We start from the raw sequence: 23182 nt of genomic DNA, 5'->3' as shown, positions 1-23182 counted from the left end.
CCGAGACAATACAGCTATAAAAACTGAATTTTAACAGTGTAGGGAGCTGCTGTACCATCTTGGCTACAAAGGGCATTGTGTTTTACCGTCTTGTAACATTTGTAGTGTCTGTAGCTTGCAGAATGTCTGTAGTGTCTGTAGTTTGTAAAATATAAGCTATATATAAAGATATTAACTGACAAAGAAAAGACCTCACGGCTGCAAGTTGTTTTTTAACTGTGAACATTTGAAACTTTAAACAAAAGTCTGATCCCTTAGTTATGCAAAAGCAGAGACAACCAAAAGTACAAGTAATAGTAACAATGACCTTTAAAAAAAAAACAAAAAAGCCACATTTCCTGTTAGCTGAAGAGACAACTAGCCTAATTGCGGTGTGAGAATGGTTAACTACTTACTATAAATATCCCTTCATATACCCACTGAGAAAGACCATCTCTTTGTTTAACACAGGACGGTATTAAACGCTCAGTTTGAGTAAGTCTGTGGAGAAGCTAGAAAACCACTGGCACGATACTGTGTGGTCACTGACTCCTTTGTCCGACAATATAAAGACACGGAATTATCACTGTGGTATGGAATTATCTCAGTCCCGCACACTTAAAACAAGCTAAAAAGGCAGCCTAACAAGGGTAAGCACTGGTGAGGCAAAAGCCTGTGAGCATCGCCAGCCATATGCCAGCCTCCGCCTACACTTCCCAGCAGGCCCTGCCCTCTTGTTGCAGACCTGTTTGCTGACTGCTGCCAACATTTCACTGGCAGAAATCTTCTGCAAGACATGCATCCAGTCAGCACAACAGTCTAACACCTTCACTTTAGGAGCCAGTCTCCTTTTATTTCACTGTGCACTGATCTGCAATAACACTGTAGACTAAACAGCATCTCTCACATAATCTCTGTGGTGCTATGATAATGCAAAGTGCTTAAGATTAAAGTGCTTGCGTAATCAAAACAATTAGACCAGCCTATTACATGCTAATATCCCTAATCACCATGTGAAGCTGTCCTCCATGAACAATGCTTTAAAAACCTTACAGTTTCCAGCCTTTGCAGGATTTAGCTGCTTTTTTCTTCTCTCAAGTGCTTTGCCATTGATAATCTATTTCAAATAGGTTCTCACGTTGAGCATGTACAGTGTATAAAGTCAATATGGCGCTCTGCAGGAATTGTGACTATAGAAATAGAGCAGCCCTACAACTTCCAACAAAGACGATTCAGAGGTGAAATCCAGTAGGCTGGCGCAGCGAGCGGCTTACCCTGTGTTCTTATCTCTTGGCAGAGCAAAGCTGAGTCGCTCAGTGCCACATGGCACCCGGATACACAGCGTGACACAGTCACACACACCAACACACATATAGACACACATTGGCTCTTATGATCTATTCCCCAAAAGCACTTCCGCGGGTTCAAAAGAGTCCGTAGCAATGAATCAGGGGCTCCAGCCAGGTTTGCTCTGTTATATCATCAACACCAGGGTAAAGGCTGCAAATATGGCTGTTTCCTTCTAGTTTTGTCATCTGATCTAAATATGGTTGTGTCCTCTTTGTAAACTAAAAGGCTGAAAATTGTAGTGATGGTGGCAGCTGAGAGAGAGGAGGAGGAGAGGTTGTGACAGATTTAACTTGCAAGAACAGCTGGGAAAATAAAATGAAATAAGTGAAATGAAAATGAGTAAAATGAATGGGTAAACCTCTGTGTTCTTAACCAAGGTGTTAAATCCCAAGGAACTCAGCGGCAGGTAAAAGAACTGGTTGAAATGGACAATTTCCACATCCTGCTTGAGTACCAAATATCTAACAACAAAAATAAGAAATGTTCATACAATGCTAGCAGGTATAACATTTTACCATTTTCCTCATCTCATTTCAGCAAGTTAATTAGCCATAGACACAAAGTACAGTTGAGGCTGCAGGTGTTTTGGCCATAAACCAACCAAAGACAAACTAAAATACTGACCTGGTGATGGTACTACATGAAAAGATAAGGGATCAATAGATCGCAATTCATCCTGAGGTGAACATTAATGTCTGTATCAGATTTCATGGCAATAGTTTTGAGACATTTCATTCAAGTGTCAACCTACTGATGGCAATAGAGGAAAGGTCAGGGGATCACCAAACTCATAAGATCTATCCTCTGGGAGCCATGAATGTCTGTACAAATTTTCATGGCAATACATCCAATAAATGTTGAAATATTTCCTGTCTGGACCAAAATGGTATACAGAAAGACCAAGACCGCCATCACTTGAGCCACACAACTGTCATGGGTAAAAATACAGATATTATATATTGTTTGGACAGTTGATGAACATATAATTTAAAAATGTTTAGTTTCTTTAACTTTGACAGCTGTTAATGCATTTTAAAAAAATTTCAAAAGGCAACAGTGTATTAACTGTTGGGTCCTGAATTTAGCTGTAGTGTACAAAAATAATCCCAAGAATAAAAGCTAAAATAATGCCAACTGAATAAAAAGTTGTTATTGTGTTGACTGAAGGCTCCAACAGTAAGAACACCACCATAGTGGCTAAAAGTCAGCCATCAGTCAGACAGGCAGCTGAGAGGTAGTGGCAGGGCTGAATGGGTTCCAACCTCAATTGCACACCAGAGGGAGTATTTAGCGGAGGAGGGGGGAGTACATTAGGGGAGCTAATTAGGATTATTAGCAGGACGTATTTTATTCAGCTGGGACTAAAACAAATTGCTCTGTCGTTGTACAGCAAAATTGAAAATGAGTGCTGAATTACTAACAGCCAATGTGCAATTGCCCTTTTTTTTTTTAAAAGCCAGTATGTGTTGTGAGAAGCAGCGTTGCTACGTATTTGACCTTGGGTGGGATTCAGTAACACCAGTGTTGTCATGCGTGATTCAAAATGACTGTTCTGTGAAGTCTAATCGTCTGCTTTAACATGGGATGTATTGATCATGCATGATTAACACAAGTCTATTATCAACCTTTTTTTTTTTGGCTTGTCACAACAGGAACGGCACAGGTGTAAGTAATAACATTTAAAACGGCTTTATTCCATGAAGTGTCCCGATAAGCCATGTCAGCATGAGCATTATCGCCGACCTGGAGGAGGCTGATGATAGGTCAGATAAGACGACACCACATTCTAAAAGACATGTCAAAAATAGATCTATCATCCATACAAATATCTGGTATTCATATACATGTAATGGACAATTGTCTGCTTCTGTGTGTTTCTCTCATATTCTCTAAAGCGGTAAGGGTGGTGGCAAGACAGCAAGCCAGCTAATAATACGAGTAGAAGAAAGCCCTTGATGAGATCCAAGGGAATTCAGGCGAGGACGGGGAAGCAGACTCATATCAAACGCCAACGCTCCCTGCCACAGTGTCTGCAGCTTGGCATATCGCCCTCATGTTTACGGTGGGGGAATAGTCTGAAGCCATGCTGAATGTCGTTGAAAGAGAGCCTTCAACAAGACAACAATGTGTGTCCCAGAGTAGCAGTTAATGCCTGGCACCTCTAACTAAATCATTTCATTTAGAGCCTCTGATGTGCAGACAGAGGGAATGTAAAATGCATTTCCACGCCAAGCCTCTCAATCGCTTGCTATCCTTGCGAACATAATGAACAGATTACCGTTTGCACCCTTGTCACATGATGCTTCTATGACAAGTGCCTGGCACCTTGTGGAAGATGTTTTCCACACGTGGCCTCTCATTTCCACACAGTGAAGCTTGGGGGGGAAAAAAAATGATCGAAACTGGTTTAGCGGCCACAGGAAATAAAACAACTTTCTAATTAGAGGAGCAACGGACTAAGGCGGACAGTGTTGCCTGTGGATGGCTTGGTAGATGGAGAGGTTGAAATGCCAAGTGTCTATATCCCCGCACCCTTAAGCTGAAGTCCTGCAGACACTGCAAGTCTACACCCAATTTACCAATTACTCTTTCTGTCCTGATTCGGGTTAATAAACTGCTAACCATCTCAATATCCATGGCGGCCCTTTGCTAACTACCTCCCCTCTAGTTATATTCAGCTTCTCTTGTCCTTTCCTCTCCCATAGAATGACTGTAACTCCTGCCTTGACTTAATCAGGAGGATTGCTTATTAAGGAAAAGCTCTCGGGTACTTCTTAAATTAGGGAGAGGACAGTCTCACCAGTGCAATAACGGCAGATTTATGTCAGAGTTAGGTGTAAATAGCTGCACTGGTTATTCCCCTTCTATAATTAAGCTAGCACATTTTCCAGGCCTTTGTCTTGTGGGCTGACCGCTCCGGTTCCCTCTGCTGGGCAGATGCTAGCTTTTTAGAGCAAATCAGACATATGTCAGACAGTGCACAGAGAGGCCATTCTAGTGCTCTCCCAAAAGTTCAAATGACTAAAAATCTCAGTGGCAGTTCTGATATTTCTGTAATGTTTGGAATATATACCTCTGCATGGGTTAGATGGGAGAGTTTCTAGCAGACGTGTCATTTCATTTTACTTCTTTTGTTGCCTGCTGTCTTTTGAGCTAGTAATCCAGCCTGTTTGCAACTATGAATGAGTAGTCATCCTAAATGATACATGGCAGCAAATGTCAAATTACTTCTCAGTGTCAGATCAAGCTGAGCGCACAGGAAAATGAAAATGTTCTCCGAGAGTGTAATACCACTTTAAAAGACTGCCAACTCTGTACTTTGAAGACAATTCCATCTGTAGCCTCTCATCTCCCTGAGTTCTATTTTTTGATGCACCAAAAAAGGTGCACATCCCAACCAACTTTACACTTTATCTTAGCTGTGGCTGTACTTGTGTATGCCATGGAGAAAAATACCTGAGATGAGGAGCGGAAAAATGCTCTTATGCAGTTCATGAGGGGGTACTCAGCGTTCAGATTCAGCATTCAATTTCCATCACTGATAGCATTGCTATTGATTCAGAGTTTGCCCTATGCTCGGAGCGGGCCAGACACAACAGATCTTAGGGTTTGGAAGCTGTCAGTCAAGGTAATCCAGGAGTCTTTTTCAAAGCCTGTCAGGGTGAAGCATACAGCCTCACATTTCCCTCAAACAAGGAGGACGACAGAATGGGCCTGAAAGCTGTCTGAGGGCAGAGGAATGCTCCTCAGAGGAAAGAGAGGGAGACCAGGCAAGAAAAACACTGAACTTCAGTGGAAGTGGCTTCCACTTCAGATGTCTCCTTTTTACTTATCTGAGTTAAACAAGCATTCACTAATGCCTAACCCTATCCTAACAACGACAAATAGAGTTTAGCGTCAGGTCATAGCCCATTTTGCCTGTCAAACCGTTAATTATTTGATGCGTCCTCAGCAGCTTTTCTCTCCCTCCATTTGCAAATGCTCTTTCAGATTAAGAAATTAAGCACACATTACAACATTAGTCTCATTTTCAAGGGCTGCATTGACTTTGCAGCTGAAGGTGTGACACTTCTTGATGTTTCCCCTCCTGAGATGACTCCCAATACTCCTGCAATACAAACAACTGCACCTGCATTTTTCCTCCCTATCGGGGTGACATGTCATACGAAAACGCTCCCGAGGCACACAGCCTACATGCGACTCTGATCTCTGCGGTCGGAATTTGTGGCGTTGCCATGACAGTGAGTAAATGTTGCTCACCTGAGACAACTGTGATAACATTGGCAAAATGGCAGCAGCACTGCAGTTTGGCTCAAGTGCTCAGAAAGCAAAACTGACCAAAAGAACCCAGTTCATGCAGAATTTGAAAACACGTCATGCCACATGTTGTTATACTCTCTTGTTTTTTTTTCTTTAACACATCATAGCTGTTCACATTATTACAGCATATACAGTACGTTATCTCTTAAAATAGATATGAACAGTCATCTAAAACAGAAAGATGTGAGCTGCAGTTCAGAATTCATGAAAGCCCGTGGTGTGGATGCAGATCCTGACACAAACAGATACAGACAGAACACACACATAAGCCACATACACTAGTTACGCAAAAAAAAAAAAAAAAAAGGTATTTATTGTGCCCATAGGACGGGAGGTCCTGCTGCTTTGAAATGCTGAGTAGAGGACGGAGAGCGTCTGCCACGGCTGTGGGAGCATCTGACCTCCCACCATGGATAAAAACGAGGGATGGGATCACTGGGTTTGCTCCAGTCAGAACACTCCCACTTATCTGCTGCAATTAACATTAAAAACCCCCAACACAAATAAATTAAAGCATGAGTGCCTCTACATATGAATGCCACCGTATGCCACGCTTTGTGCTCTGTGAGCTTGTCTGTATTAGCCTGTATGTGTGTGTGTGTGTGTGTGTGTGTGCTTGCCATTTATTAACCGTGTCCCAAAGAGGGAAGGGGATATTGTGAAAATCAGTGTTCAAGTGAGTGAGCTGAGGGGAAATCTACCCCCGAGGTTCAAAGAGCAATTAAAAGTCAACAGATCTCACCAGCAGCCCACTACTGAATCTCCATCTTTTCTCAGAGCCTCATACACAGAGGTGGGGGGAGTACAGGGGGACGATGTGGGGACGGGGGGTTCCAGACCATAATTTTCCATGGGTGATGAACTGTGAAATGCAACAAAAGCCCCCATTACCGCAAGAGGGATTTAGAGCCCACAGAGCAATAGAAGAGAAAAGGGGGTAAAAATGCCTTCGTCAAATAAAATACACGGGAGAAAGAAAAAAAAAAAGTCCGTGTCATATAGAAATCAGAGTGTGAGGGCCCGTATGCTTGGTTCATATTATGCATGGGTCCTCAAATTCAGTGAGCGCAGCGAGCACTTAACAATGAGACAATGTGATATTTCTGGGTGACTTGTAGTCAATAGCAAGAGCCTTTAAGATATTCGAAGGCTAAATCTGAGCTATGAGAGATCATTCCTGCCTTGACTTATATTCAATACTAATTTTCTGGGAATTCATCATGTCAGTATCTGGAAACCAAAGCTGAATGAGAGTGAAATATAATGTTTTTGTTTCCCAAAATGAAACATTAGCCCCTCTCTTATTGACTTCTTTCTAGTACGTGCAAGAGAATATTTTTGCACTTGAACAGTTTCGCATACTTATACATCTAAATACGGGGGGGAAAAAAAATAGAAAGATTTGCCATTCTTCAGCCTCTCCAAACTTTCCTACATACTTTAAGGCAAAGGAGGAAATATTTTGCTCCAAACTTTAGGGGAAAAAAAAAAGTCAACAGAAAGTGCTGTGAGAAGCTGGAGTCAAGGAGGCCCCCTGTTATCTTGTTATTGCAGTGTAAACGGTGAGGCAACACTGAACGCCTTGATGGAGCCCAGATAGACGAGTCACACACTCACACAACACAGCTTCACAGAGCAACACCTGATGTTGCATACCAACTATTCACTAACTTCACTTTTACAAACTTTTCTCCCTGGGAGTAAACATCTCCAGTCGCACTCTCTGAAACTATATTCTCTCTCCATTTTCCGTTCATACGTGAAACCGAACAGTATCACATTATAATGGGGGTGAGAATGTTGGTGTTCACGTTAAAGGGTAATAATGCTGCTAATGGACACCTGGTTACGTTTTAAAATGGGACAGGCAGAACCCAGTTCTGTTGTGTCCTCCATGACACAAACAAATGTGTAATTTAAAACAAGTTTCTTGCGTTTCTACACAACCTAACCTCTTGGATTGAGTCAACATCTGCACTACTATGCAGGCTTGTTTCTAGTATTTTAATTATTAATTGGTATGTTAATGTAAATAATGCAAATAATGGTAGCTGTTAGTAATTAATATTAGTACTGAGTAGAAACAGAATACTTTACAGCTGCTATCATTAAACATCTATAGAGCAGAGATGTATGTATTCATGTTAACATTTCTTTATTGGAATAGAATATTTAAAGGGTTTTTTTTGATCACCTTAAGTCACTCAGCACAGACCATCAGACCCCCTGTTACATGATCAGTGTGGCTCCTGTAAGGAACAGGGCAGTGTGTGCATAGGGAGTGTGTGGTTGGGTGAGTGACAGTGAGCGAGCAAGAGAGAGTGACGGTGAATACGAGCAGAGAGTGAAGTTGTCAATCCAGCAGTGGGCTTACATTTAAAATTGTACTCGGGGCTACACTCGAAAACATTCTGGGCTTAAGTTCCAAGAATATAACCAGTCAGTGTGCCAAACAGGTTCAGTCAACATCTGTCCTGTGTTCTATTTTTAGTCCATAATCGCAGTTAAGCTAAATGGCATCTTTCTGACCTTTTCTGTCAGTTGCTGAAGAAGTAATGTGATCACTGATATTGGCTGCTAACATATATATGTACAGATTTGATAAGTTTATTTTTAAAAAGACAAAAACTGAATAATAGGGATGCATTTCCACCATTTGCCCACGTGTCTAAGCTGCTGTTAATGATAATAGTAGAGAACAAGGGAGGTAAAACTACACCAGCTACATATAATTATTTATATGTATGAGTTATATTATTAACTGTCGTATCACACTAGCGTTATTTTCTGGGGATTTTTTAAAATTTTCAAATCATAAATGAAACCATCAACGAAGCAGATGTGGCCGAAACATGTGATAGGATATGTAGGGCTGGATGTTTCCTCACTCAGTCTTACTCATGCGACGCCGGGCCACAACATGCCCATAACAGGAAGTGTAGGCTTTTCTGCCAACACCTGCTTAATGGACTTTCTCAGCCTGGCCTGGGCTGGCTGACAAGTCTGTGTTTGTTTTGCCGCTTGAAGACCTGGAAGTACGAGCGGTCGGAGGGAATAAGAAAGATAAAAACTCAGACATTGCTCGACGCTCATGCAAAGTTTATGGCACAGGATGGGTTCGCGAGAATCTGATGAGATTCTCCTGTTACGGCGGTGTGTATAACCTTCATATTGGGCAGACAGATACGGACTGACAGTTCTGTGCTGTGTTAGACAATATTCGACCTATTCTTACTGCACTGGTAGAGTTTCAGCTGAATATATCAAGCTACAAAATGAAAGCTTGTTATGCATTAGGTTAATCTGAACCTAAAGCCTCTCAAAAGCAGACTGAGTAAGAGCTATTGATTACAACCAGGGCGAAATAATGAAGAAATCACTTCATCTATCAGTTATAAATTAGGAAACTGAGCATGAGTGTGCCACTTAATAATACTGATTGCACCCAGTGAGCAACTTCTTTTGGACTGAATGGGACACTACAATGGAAAACAGCATCCACTTCTCTGAATTTAACCGTAATCTCTTCGCTCAAGGCCAGAGGTCAAATGTGTGAACGTTGCGGATTGAAATTTTGATGAGGCAAAAACAACAGGATAACAGAAGAGCTCAGTGTGACAGTGAACCTTTTAAATGAACACCAGAACATGGACGACTCTGCTGGGCCTTCTTGCGCCATCGAAGCAAGAGGCGCAGCTTTGTGCTGTGTGAACATTTCAGCTATAAATCAATTCATTTTAATAGCTGGAGAATAAAGGTTTACCGCCTACTGTATGCTACTGTAATCTCTGTGCATCATGTTATGATAAGGAATGTTTTTTTTTTTTTTTAAAAGATTTCCGACTTTTCATTGATAGCGTTGGGAGTCTCTGATCCTGTAGTATGATATACAGTAGCATTGATGGTCGCATCAATGGCAATCTGACTGCAGCTTTAGTCTTGTTAAATACGATGCATTTTATAGCTCCTAAAATGATGAAACGTGCTCGAGCCATAAAGGAGTGTGTTATCCCTCAAGTACAACCATTAAAATGCAGCGTAGTGTGTCCCTCCTTAACTTCAAATTGAAATTGTTTGAGGGTTGATTAGACTAATTAAATCACATGAAAAGAGACAGAATTCCCTTGAGCACAGATTAAGATCATGTGTGAAAATCTGAGTCAACTCTTAAACACCGCCTCTCGGTGAATTATGCAGAAATAATAACTCCAGCCTTGTTTGGCACTCCAGATAGCTATCGCTAATCAAACAAAGAACAATGCTGCAAGAATCTGTGACTTACACATGCCTTTCCTTTTAGCTTGTTTTGGTCCGTGCACCATGCCGCAACCTCAGTCACAATTTTCAATAAACCTTTGATTTGGTTTGGTCTGGCAAAGATTAAAAAAGACACAAAATGGATCAAGCTGACTAAATCCTCTGGTGTTAAACTATTCTATTGAATGAGTAATTAGTTTTTCCAATGCTGGTTAATTGCTCTTAGATTCCTGGAATCTGACCTTTTTTTAAAGTCAATCAGCAGGTCTGAAAAGCCGCTTTTGTGCTTGTTTTCGCAATCTTGGCTCCTCACAAAAAAAGCCAATATAAACAAGCTTATGAGACAGAATGTCACAGACAACACCGTAGCCCTTTTCTCTCACTCTTGTCCTCCCCTAACCCTTGACTGTTGCGATATGAAATGAGACATATTGCTGCTGACAGCACACTCGTTTCTAAAGGAAATGTCAGCATGGAGCCTGTTGAGAGGCGGCACAGTGTGAGACTGAGGGGTGGTTGAGGTACGGGGGAGTTAAAACGCTTTGTCTGTCTGAAACCTTTAATCAGGATCAGCTTAGAAAAAGGTCAGATTTGTATATCACAATAAAGATCCATTGGAGCCAACAGCATCCCATCACTTGCATTTATTGACGAACACACCTGCAAAAGCCCCTGCATGGTGCTTTAATTGGTTCTCGGATATTATACTATGGAGGCAGCAAAAATATAAGGAGCACATCACAGGCTCCGTATTACCATCGTGAGTGCTGCTTGTGTACTGGGAGTCTTTGATAGGCTTGATGGAAAATGCACCATCAATTCATTGAAAAAGAGTTTTATAAACCAAAATTAAAAAGGCAAAAAAAAAAAGTAACTTTAAGTTTGACAAATACACTGTGAAAAACAAAATCAACAAATAAAAACGCAACTTTCTTTGCCGCTACAGACGAGTGAGTAGCATTGTTAGCGTCTCCACCTGATTTAAACTGGAAGGTACCATCTGCTCAGCACAAGGGTGGGTTTAAAAAACTGGAATAAAGACTTAACCCTAAATATTTTTGACATGTAAAATAGTTTAACAGAGGGACGTCTATTGTTCGACAGTTTTACCATCCTGTTACCTGACAGTTCACCGCTGGGGGATTATAATGATGCACAACTCTTTCTCTAAATGAGCAGACGATCAGCACCTCACCTCTAACCGTCACCACAGTGTTTTTAACCTTCTGACAATTCACAGCTTTGAGTAACACACGCCACCTAAAACACGCCACCTAACCAAGCTTGTGTTCTGTTTGCTTGTGGGCTGAAATTAATTGTGTAACCCTTTTGAAAACCTGATAATTGGGAAACTGCTATTTCACAGGGCTGTTAAATCATTGAACTCTGTCAATTCAGGTTTGAGGTGTACTGCATGGTATATGAATATACTGTATATTATACTGTACTGCATTTTCTGCAAGAGCAAACGTTATATTAGCAAATATTATCTAAAATGAACACACAACTTGCAACGTACCTTTGATGGGCAAATGAAAGTATGTTCCATACAGCAGCTTGAGTGGAAAAACTAAATATCACATGCTCCGTTATAGCAACCTTTACAGCTCATCCAGCTCGTCCATGACGGATAAAAAAAGGCCAAAAGTCAATTCTTAAGACATTTTTTGTGAGCTACCTCCTCCTATCAGGGCTCAGCATTAATGACCTTTCATTAGGACTAAAATGGAGAAGAAAAAAAAAAACAGCACATCCTGCACCACCCTCTTAATAATCCCTTTTGTTTCCTCATTTAGATTTGATTGGCTATGAAATGCACCGGCCTGCCGGGACTCATGTTTCAGCATTCATCAGCATTTCCTGGTTGTAAATTGATGGCACAAATAGAGACATACAGTACTTGCACGGGAATGCAAGGAAGATAACCACATACACACACACACACACACACCAGCATGGCTTTCAAATGTAGTATAAATGATAGAGTTACACCTAGAAAGGGAATTCTTTTATGCTTAATTCCACGTGCATCACAGAAGAAGCAACACATGCAGGATTATCTTTATGGCTACGTTGTGTGTTGGAGTGGATGTTGCTTCAGTTTAAACCTCTGCTGTAGAGCAGTTGGAACACTGATAATTCCCTAGAGAGTCTGTCTATATGTGTAATGGGAGCCAGACATAAGGAAAGCACAACTACTACTCAGTTTAATCTACCTGTACCAGCCAGCACAGACGTATCTAAATATGAAATAATTACCATGATTACTTCATTTTGCATTTACTATTTTATACCTTGTTTATGTTTTCTGGGTCGGAGCTTTTCGGAACACATAATCAGAGCTAATTAGTCTTTTTTGACAAGTTGGGTAAATGAGAATCAGCTTCCTCTGCTGCTCTCCCGAATCCCGCACAAGCATCATCATCATCATCACCATCATCATCATCATCATCATCAACTGGTTGGAGCTCTGTGACTTGCCTAGGCTTTTAAAGGCCAGTCTGGGTCTAACTGGAGGGGACAGTGAAATCTCATACGATGGCGGGTTTGTGTGTCAGTTCATTGAATGCCAGCTTATTGCTATAGAAAAGGTCACTGGGCTAGAAGGAGAATACAAAGCGTTTACTGGGGAGAGCGGTATGCGTATAGGTGCATGTGTGTGTGTGTGTGTGTGTATTTGTGTGTGAGGGTTGAAGGCCGCAACCTGAGATAACCATGCTCATACCACACCCACACCACACCCTGGAGCTGCTGCATCTCTCTCTGTCTCTCTCTCCTCTGGTCAGGCTTTGGTGTCTGGTTCCTTCTGCGCTCCAGGAAGCAGACGCAAGGCTTTAAAATACACCCGCCTCAACGAGCGCAAAATCAATTACCAGAGAGATGAAATTCTCCGATAACGCGGCCTAATGATAATTGCCCCGAATCTGAAATGATCTGACTTACGATACAAACCACTATTGGCATTGCAGCGGCGTATTGGCAGCCTGAGTAGCTGGAATATCAATGATAATTGTTCCGATGCTGATTTGGAGCCACGTTACTGCCTGGGGTAAACATAAACCAATTGCAGAGAATTGAACTCTATGGTGAGCGGCAGGGGTCGTATTTCACTGATGTTTGTGTGATTTGTGATGAGAACAGTACAGTACAGTAGAGGGAGGAAATGGTTATGTGGGAGCTAACCACTGCCTGTTTAATTGAAGCACTCCTATCACATTGACTGCCGGAGACATGGAGGCGACAGTGCGTCACAAACTCCTGCTAATTCAATAAGTGTTCATCAGACTGTTAAGTGGCTGGCAGTAATAATAACAAACTCAACTGTACGTCAAGAAATAGAACGGGAGCATCAGACACGGATGACCACCACTCATCCAAGATTCATCCAGCTTTTCCACAACACAGCTGCCGCAAAGCAAACACGAGACACGCCTCAGGTTCAAATGTGGATCAATCGGAGGTCACGGGGCCGCCCAGAGGGAGAACGGAGGGTGACCCCATTTTGACGGTGACCTCCCAGATATGGCATCCTACCCTCTCAACTGCCCTTTGCCTTCAACCAACCTTGGCCGATCACGGGAGTCAGCATTTTTCAAAAGTGCCTGAGAGATGTCGGGCTGAATAATGTGTCCTATGAATAAAACACATTAGCTACAAAACATGTTGAATTATTCACATTTGAGAGCCTGCATCCCGCCCCACGCAGGAGATATTAGTTCTTCAGTCATCGTATGCTTTGCACATAGTCCTCTGAGTCTCTTTCTCCCCCATGTTCACGCCCTCTCGCTTCGCTCTTGATCACTGGCTCACTGTCTTCATCTGTTTTTTTTTTTTTGTTAATCCCTCTCTGTTCCTCTGTGTCTCCTCTCAGCTGACTTTCTGCTGATGGCAACTGTCTATTTATACTCCTCAAGTTACTACTTTTCCTGGAACATCTCACTATTTATCCAAAGAGCTCTTGAAGCTGTTGAGGAGTGCATTTGTTCTGAGAGAATCTTTGATGACATGGTAACACACGCCGGCCCAAAATGGATTCATCATTTAGCGTCAATCTGAGGCGACCAGCTGTGAGTTTCAAAATGAAAAGGGCCCAGAATACGGAGGAGGGCGGTTTGCTAATTAAATACTTGACCTAATATGCATCTCATTTTATTTTCAGCTCCACCAGGAATTTGTGATTTTCATGATTGCAATGTAATTTGCAGAATTACTGCACCACATGAACTTCAAAGGCTAAACTAATCAACCAATCACTGCTTTTTATTGTGCTGTTTAAATATGAAGTCTCTCTTATCCTGCAAAATATCACTTTTAAGTCATCACAATTTTATTAGTGTGCAACAATGTGGAACTCTTTATCAACAAGTCGACCGCGCCAAATTTACATGGTGATTTAACAAACTGTACATTCTACACTATTCAGACACCAAAAAGAGGCTCTGACCTCATGCTAACAGCGTCTGCTAACATGCTAACAATGACAATTCTAACATGCAAAGATAATGTTACCCAAGCTCGCTCACATGGGAATGTCATTGGTTTTACAAGTATAAACCCAAGTACTGGAAAAACTGCAAAGGAGGAATTAATTAAGCGATCATCAGATATATCACAGTTCATCCTGTGGGGAAATCAATGTGACACTTATGGAGACATTTCACTTCACACCACAAATGTGAACCTCATGATGGAGCTAGAGGAAATGTCAGGGTGTCACCAAAGTCATACAGATTCATCCTCTGGAGACCCTGACTGTCTGCGCAAACTTTCATTGGAATCCATCAAACAATTGTGATATTAGATATTTAAATCTGGAGCAAAATAGCAGACGGCCGCTGACAGACAGCGTGGCTAAGAAACTTAAATACTGTAGATCAGAGTTGTTAGCCAAAGCCCCTGACAGCCACTGTGGCTGAAGAGTGTTGCGCCACCTACTTTATCCCAAAGTTGATCTGACACAGACTGACACGAATTAATTTCTCAAAGGAAGGCAAATATGCTGAAATGGAAAGCAACAGTCTCCAAGGCAATAAGTGTGGCTGGATTCCCAAAATAAACATTTTATGGATGAAAAAATTACCATCTGGACCAATAATGAATGCTGACACTGAATATTATTATGTTGGACCGCTGTGTTTGAGTAGAAAAACAGAAAGCAAAGCAATGAACGCTCTCAGCACCACATGTAAAAAGGTGTTGCTAAACATGAGAAAGACAACAACTCTGTGTATGGCACTTAAAAATAGTGCTCCTCATAAGTTTTTATACATGCTGTTGTATTTTTAGTCCACCTGTGCACTATTTCACCCAGAGATTGTTTGAATTTTTAGGCCACTCACTTATCCAACTCCCACCTTGACACACCAGAAAAGCAGCGCTGGAATGCCTTTTTACTTTGCAATCACAATGACTGAGGACACTGTCCTTTTATGTGACTCTGGTGCGTGTGGAGGTGAGGTATGTGTATTTTCATTGGTGAAATCACAGTGTTTTCTGCAAGCAGGCAGCATCAACAGCACATCAGACAGTGCTTGCAGTGCACACCGAGGAGCAGCTCTCTAAACAGCGGAGCATGACGTCAATGGGCACGAGCCTCAACTTCTTCAGCCACAGCAACGTATCTGAGTCACACAGGCTTTGAAAGCGTCTGTCAAGGCCGTGAGGTCAGAACGAGCCGAGCAGACACATGATACAGAGATAAAAAAGCTGCCTCGGAATTTCTTTTAGTAGGAGTACGGTCTTTTTAAAGGGAACACTTTGGGGTTTTGTTAACTTTTGCATACTCACCAGGGCACAGTATGTCTCTGGAGGGTCTCCGCAGGTGATATTGGGGGGATCCAGAGTCACCTTCAGGTACTGGGTCATGTCTGCTGCCTCTGGCTGGCAGGCCATGTAGTCCCAGGTTAAGCCTTCGTCTGAGAAAATCTGGGACTTGCACACATCGTAGTGGCCCCATGCTGCAGGGTAGTGCTGCATGGCCGCCTGGCAAACACCAGTCCACAGCGCCTGCAGCGTCAACGCAAAATGGAAACGCATGACTGGTCCTCTCTCAGCTCCTTCTCAAGGAGCTGTATATCCTTCTGAAGGCGTACGAACAAGGGATTCCTCTTCTGCTTCCGCTTACTGCAACTCACTCAGCTGGAGTGAGGAGGCATGCCAAACTCCCCTCAGGTGGAGCGAGGGTCGGTTTAGAAGTGTCTCGTTGTTTGCCTTTGCTGTTTCTGTCTCTTTCAGGTTTTTGGCGTGTTGAATAGCTACGAGGGATGGTGAGGTTACCAGCCCATCGAGAAGATAAGAGGAGAGGATCGAGGGAGGGAGGAGGATGGTGGAGGAGAAGGAGGAGGAAAAGGGGGGAGGCGAGAAGGAGATAGCCCTCTGACACACTGATAGCAAGATGAGTGACAGGTCTCCTCAGCTCGCCTGGCTGTCAATCATGGTCCTCGTCCTGCGTGGCGATCTGGCGCTGCTGAGAAACGAGAAACAGAAGAAGAGGGGGATGAATATACCTCCCTTATGGGAATAGATTCTGACAGTGAGAGAACATTAGCTGGCGCCATGGCATGGGTGAAAGGTGTATGTGTGAGCAGAAAGTTGGATGGGTGCTAGATGGGGGAGCCATGTTGGTGTTTGTTGTCCATCAAAACATAGAAAATCAGTAAGTGAGGCCATCAGGACAAATTGGATCCTGCTGCTTTCACACCAAACCCTCATCTCACTCAGCAGGATCAAGCCTACAGTGTTACAGCTTTCCCCATCTCCCTCACCTTCCTCACCCCCCTCACCCCCCTCACACCCCACACTGCATGGGCTGGAATGGTAGAGCTTATACATCAAGATCAAAAAGATGAGGAAAGGTCATGTTTTATGCAATCATAATCAACTGGTAAGATATTTTGACTCCTAACCTCACTTGATCTGATGGCGCTGTTTTAATCACAGTGAGCAGCACTGGACGCTTCTGCACTTAATGTTGTAAATTGAATGGAAATTTAAATTCAAATGAACTAGTCCCATCATGAGCAAATATGACAGTAAAACTTACTATTAAATACGCTTGTTTTAGCTTGTAGAAACTACGTTTCCTGTGTCCATAACCAGATTGCAGATTGCAGTGAATACATATGGCAACATCAGCTACATTCAATTATGATATTTAAACATCTACTTAAAAACAAAAAGACGCTAACAATTTTTGTTGCGTAAATGTCTGTTCCTAACTTGTGCTTGTGGCCTACCATCACCTAAAATGTGTTTATTGCCTAAAGTGTTATCATGGAGCACTGGAGTTAATGATGCACGAGGGAGTCATGGATGATTTTTATGACTGTGCTTTCATCAATGGGTATTTAAATGGGATTGACTTTTTCCAGTACAAAAACAACAACAACAACAACCTGTTGCTGTGGAGTAATTACAGCAGTGATTTGAAATGTCATGGAGAAAAGTATCAATCAATGGAAAGAAAAAAATCAAAGATTTACATTTCTGCATTTTAGCCAGCACTGGATCAAACACACTTAAACTGGCATTCATTGATTTTAAGGCCATTTGGGGGCAGCACGGCAATCTGTGAACACACCATTGATGTAACTTGTTTGCAAATAGTTGCCAGCAGAAGAAGCAACACTAACATTCATCTAAAGTTGTGTTTTCTGCCCATATGATGAAGTCCAATATTCACTCTATTTTTAGCTCTATTTTGGACTAATATTAGCTCGTTAGCTGCTAAATGCTCCACTGTTTTCACCAGCTAGTCACTAACTGTGTCTGTCAGCAGGTAGTGCATTGGATCTTGGAGTTTTTTGTAGTTGCATGACGCAATGGGCTGTAGAACCAAAACAGGGAGCGAAAAAAATGCAAAAAGTCTCCATGCAGCTGCAAGGAAGAGCAGAGTACTAATAATTCTTTGTGATTTGTCACAATGTGCAAAACCTTTCACGTAATAATAATAATAATAATAATAATAATACATTTTATTTAAAGGCACCTTTCTCGGCACTCAAGGACACCGTACAATGAATGAGAAAAAGTAAACACACAGTCATCTGATCCACAGTCTTACCTGACTCTTTACCAGATTAAACAAGTAAAAATACCACACCAGAATCTCATTTTAACAGGATTACGAGGCCACTCTTACTTGATACAGTCCCACTTTGTAATTTAGGATTAAAACAGTCATATGTTAACATAAATATGTTGTGACCAGACTCATTTCTTGTGACTAAAACTTTCTTCTCTTAAGTGGAAGAGCTGTCCGTAGCACGAGCCACTACACTACATCACACACAGATTTACTTCACAGACAACATAGCATCCATTAATATCTGCCAACCATCGTGGGCTGTGTCCTAAATATTTCCTTTGTGTGAAGTTTTTGGATTAAAATGCCTATTTTAGTGTAATTGGACGGTAAACATTTAACTCTTTTTCTTCTACCGCTCCATCCACTGTCTTACAATGATCATACAATTGTTTTTTTTCCTTCTTTACTCTGATTTTATTTCAATTGACCTTGAAAGGTCCTTTAAATTAGGCTTTCTGCGTGCACCTTGATGTCTTTCTAGCCAGAAACGCAGCAGTAAGCCGGTTGGCCGAGCCCGTGGATAAAGGTATGTGAAGGTTTCAAGCCTTCAAACAGCACTGCGGGCGATTGATGGAGACCAGAGTCAATGGTCAGAGACAGGAGGACAGGCTGGTGGATATTTTAGTGCTGCTTAATAAGTCATCTGAGTCTGAGTGTGTGTATGCATATGTGTGTGTGTGTGTGTGTGTGAGTTTGTGTAAGTAATCAATCAGCAAGCAGCTGCAGCATAGATAGGGTGTTTGTCTGTTGCCAAAATGGTGTCATTAACTCACACTGCTGATTGAGTCTAATTTTCCTGTATCGTTAGATTCAATTAGATGCTGTATCACAGGGGCATCAGTATAAAAAAGAAGAATAGTGTATCAGAAAAAGAATACCAACATACCACCTACAGATTACTGTTTATAGAGATGTATAAAAAGTCTGGATCTCAGCAAGAACAAAACGTGTAAAAACAAACAAACAGTGGAGCACAAGCTGTGACAGAATGTCGAGGTGACGTGTGTATTATGGGGTGTGAGAAAGACAATATGTGGAAAATCATGTATTGTATAATGGAGTTGTGTTAACATTTAGCGGTCTACCTGAGGTCTCCAGACGGGTTACCTCAACTACACACCTTCCAGATAAGTCAAATCATTATAGAGACAATAACTCCATGTATAGATGTGGAGATTTGAGGTACAAATGAAGAGACCCTGCAACATCGGGAAGGCACATGTGACACTGTTTCACATGCACGAGTGAGGTAATATTTGTATTCACCTCCTCAATGTAAATTTGATTTTATCTTGATGGATGGTAAATCATCATTAAAAAAAAAAAAACAGCCAGGTCGGGGGCAAAGGCTTAATGATATTCAAATATGTCTTATACAAAGCAGCACACACATATGAAGAAAAAAAACATCCTTTAATGCTGGTGGAAAATGAAACGATTCTCTAATATTGGATGCAAACTGAAAAAGCCCTGGCATAAAAAAAAAAAAAGTCTAGTCAGTCTAGTGCAAAATTAAAATGCATCACTACATCAATAGTAATAAGCATTATCGACAGATGCTGATATAGTTAGAAACTGGGATTACACTTTGCACAAGATGACCAAGAAAGAGGATGTAGTATCAGTACATTAAAAAAAAACAAGGAGCAAGAGCAAGTACTGCAAGTCGGAGGACGGACGAAGGAGGAAGAGGTTAAGGGGGAAAAGAAATGAAGCACCTTGAATGTAAAATGTAAGAATGTCAATGGGGGAGATGTCAGCAGGTGAGGAAGCAGCCAATTATCCAGAGGAACTCTTGGCACTGAGCTCCCTGTTCCCATTAAGAGACATAATATTACCGTGTTAAGGAGGAGACTAAAGAGATGACCGGAAAGTGTCTGCGCTGGTGAGTGTGTAAAAAGTGTGTGAGAGCTCCACGTGCAACCTCTGAATGAAAAGAGGTTCAAGTCACTGGTAATGAGACAACAAGCGCTGGCGAGGCTTCGATAACAAGCAATAAAGATCACAAAGGCGGGGTCATAATCACTCTACCATCCCGGACACAGCAGCCCCTTTCTCTCATTACTCCCCGCTTATAACCCCCTGTCGCCCCAAGGAGATGAGGTGAGGGTGGGGAGGAGGAGAGCAGATGGAAGAGGTGTGGATGTGCATTTTAAGTGAGAAAAAGGTTTATTTTAGGGCAGGTCGCTTCCTCCAACCATCGATCAAGGTCTGAGGACATCAGACGAGGCGCGCTCACAGGAAGTCTGAAATTCCTCCATGCACAGGAATATGTATTGCATGGTAAGCACAGAGTGACGAACACTTGGGTCTGAGGGAGGGTGACTGCTAGAAAAATCTTTGTGTTGAAAATAAAATGTTGCTTTTCCTGGACTATGCTGAATAGAAATGCTTAAAATGTACATTAACATACCCAGTCAATAACATATCTGGCACCTTTTATCATTGATATTACCTGCAGTGTTTTACTAGGAACAATTTAAGATATGTGGACAAAGTCAAATATGAAATGGAGGTCTAAAAAAATGTTCATTTACAAAATTTGGGCTGAACGTTTGAGGTGTAACAAAAAGTAAAATAGTGGTTTTAACTACCTTGGGAGATATTTACAACAGGAAAGGCTGAACAGACCAAAATCTTATTCCAACCATTAGAAACAAAGTAACCTTAAAGACGCCCCCAGACATGTTTTTCTCCATTTTCTCCATGAAAACCATTAAAAATTCTCCCTAACTGAAAACACAAAATCCATTTATATGGACATAAACTTTTTTTTTCCCCAGTTCAAAAGTTGAACACACAAGACTAATGGTGGCTTAAACTTAGAGGCTTAACGTTTCTACATCACACATGTGTAACATGTTACATAATGGACCATGGTTAGCTTCCAAACTATTTGTGATGTCACAAAATCCTGCTCGTGTGTACATTATGTTGAACTGAGATTTAAGGCACGCGCAGAGAAACTTTTCTTCTTCAGCAGATGACAACAGCCTGCTCGTGTCAAACTAGGCATAAATCATTCTGCACAGTGACGTCCAAGTGAAGTGACAATAAGCAAAATGCATTTTCAAGTGGAGGGGGCCTTTAAGAATATATTAAAGATGACATAAAGATTAGAGATATAAAAATGAAATCTAAAAAGTTAAAGCAACAATTTTAAGGTGGAAGCTAAAGGGAAATAAAAATGGTTACAGAAGGTTGCTTTTAACAATAAAACTGAAGATGCAGAACTGTTACTAACCCAAATGTAAATGTCCTTCTGTATGTATGTGGGTATTAAACCATTTAGAAATAAAATAGAATTAAAATATTTTGATGAATAAAGCTTAAAGTGTTCTTTTTTTTGCACTCTACAAAGAAAAAAAGTGGGTATTTGTACATTTTCTGCTTGAAAATAAGTGCATTTAAAAAAAAAAGTCAAATGAATACTTGCAAAAGGAGTAAAAGAAAAACTTGCTATATGAACATATGCCTTCGCTGTATGCGGTGCTAGTAAACCACATACAGTAGATCAGTTAGTGAGGTGTGCACTCACTGCCTGCCTGCAACAACAACAGGGGACTGTAGGTACCATCCCACCAGCGCTGCAAATGGCAACCTCCATCTTATATTTAAACACATGAATCTTTCACAAGGCCTGGTGGACACCGGAGTGGGCTTGTTTAGCCGCCGAGTTCATCTCAGCCACCCAAACAGTCACCCATGCGGCCGACCACCGTCTCTGGGGCCGAGAGACAGCCTTTGGTGTCCGCTTCCATTTCATCCCCGGGGCCGCTGGAGCATCACTGAGTGTTTCTCCAAATCACAGGGGAAATGTTACATGCATGTCCCCGGAGCCGCTCTTTACTACGAGTGGGAGGCACTTGTAAATCATGCATATCATCAAATTATCAAATGAAAGGAGCACGTCCCTCATATCTGCCCTATTTCCAGCTCTTCTGTCTCACTTTAACCGTAAAGCGTCTTGCAGCCGTACCCCTGTAAGAAATTCTAACTCCAAGGTCGTTTTCGACACATTCAGTGGCAATTTCATCAGACTATAAAATCACAGCTTTATATTTCAAATTGGTGTATAAACTCGGTTTGTTGATTTCTGACCCACAGTGTTTTCCGCCCTCCGTCCCCAACCACTTCATCTCCCATCCTTCCACTCCTCAATGTCTGCCCTTATTGATCACTTTATTTTTTGTTGACAAGTGGTTTGTGTGCGTTCAGCACTTTCTCCTGCTGCTGCTGCTGCTGCTGCTGCTGGCTGTGTGGTGCCAACATTTGCAACTGCTCTAGACTGCATCTCTAGCCGCTCTTTGATCAAAGAGGCCCATTTTTTTTCACCCAGGACACGCTGGAAAGAATCGTCAGGTCATAATCTTCCACTGATCTCCCGCGGCGGCCCACAGGGGGCAGTGCTTGCACACCTGCCTGACTATTAAAAGGATACGACAAATTGTCCCAAATTTTTTTTTAAATGTCCACTTTAGCTCTGAAGGATATGCTCAGCCCAGAGTAAGCTGGAATAATTACAAGGTTACCACTGATGTCTGAGGCTATTTCCCCCTTTCATTTTTAATTTCACGCATTTTATGCACTTTCAAGGGCAATTTCTGACCCTGCTTCTGTCCTGTCTCTACCTACTTTCATCTTTTCTGACTCTACCTGCTTCATATTCCCCACCAGTGCCTTACTAAAAGAGAAACAAGAGCGCGGGAGAGAGAGGGGCAGAAAGACAGGAGGGCAGACAGTCAGAAACAGATGAAAGATAGATAAAGATAGAAGCTGGCTTTGCTTCAGAAAAAAAAAAGCCTCCTGCCCGCTCTCTGTGCTCCATTCACCAGATTTCTCTGCCTGCCTTTCCAGAATCCCTAATCTTGCCTGTTAACAACCTGCCAATAGGGCCGCTGTCCTCATGAATAAACATATGCAGAGTGGAGCATGGCCCCGCAAACATGACAGCCAGTGTTACCGTGGAACAGCGAGCACGCCTAGAACGCATCCCTGGGGCTTGTCTCTGAGTCAGCCCATCACTTAGCGCTCTTTTCCACTTCTTAAAACGACGCCGCCTTCAATCGGAAGGCTTATGATCTTTTAATAATGACGACAGGTAGCAAAGAGCGCTGACAGCTGGTTAAGTGACTGTGCTGGTGATGGGTGGGCAGCCTCAGAAGGAATCAAAGCTGTGGCTCTGCTCTG

At 42.0% G+C, this 23182-nt stretch overlaps 1 protein-coding gene across 1 annotated transcript in view; it reads right to left on the bottom strand.

Moving 5' to 3' along the window:
• The window catches only part of ntng1a (netrin g1a), a 93697-nt gene extending 77755 nt beyond the window's left edge, over positions 1-15942 (bottom strand). Inside the window, exon 1 of the mRNA XM_070853188.1 lies at positions 15694-15942. Within this exon, the coding sequence (XP_070709289.1) occupies positions 15694-15942 (249 nt within the window). The remainder of the gene's footprint in view (positions 1-15693) is intronic.
• Positions 15943-23182: the final 7240 nt, after the last annotated feature.

Source organism: Pempheris klunzingeri, chromosome 21, assembly GCF_042242105.1.
Source record: "Pempheris klunzingeri isolate RE-2024b chromosome 21, fPemKlu1.hap1, whole genome shotgun sequence".
NCBI classification, from domain to species: Eukaryota; Metazoa; Chordata; class Actinopteri; order Acropomatiformes; family Pempheridae; genus Pempheris; species Pempheris klunzingeri.
Note: the sequence above shows the minus strand (reverse complement) of the source record. Positions and strands in the feature narration are given on the sequence as shown.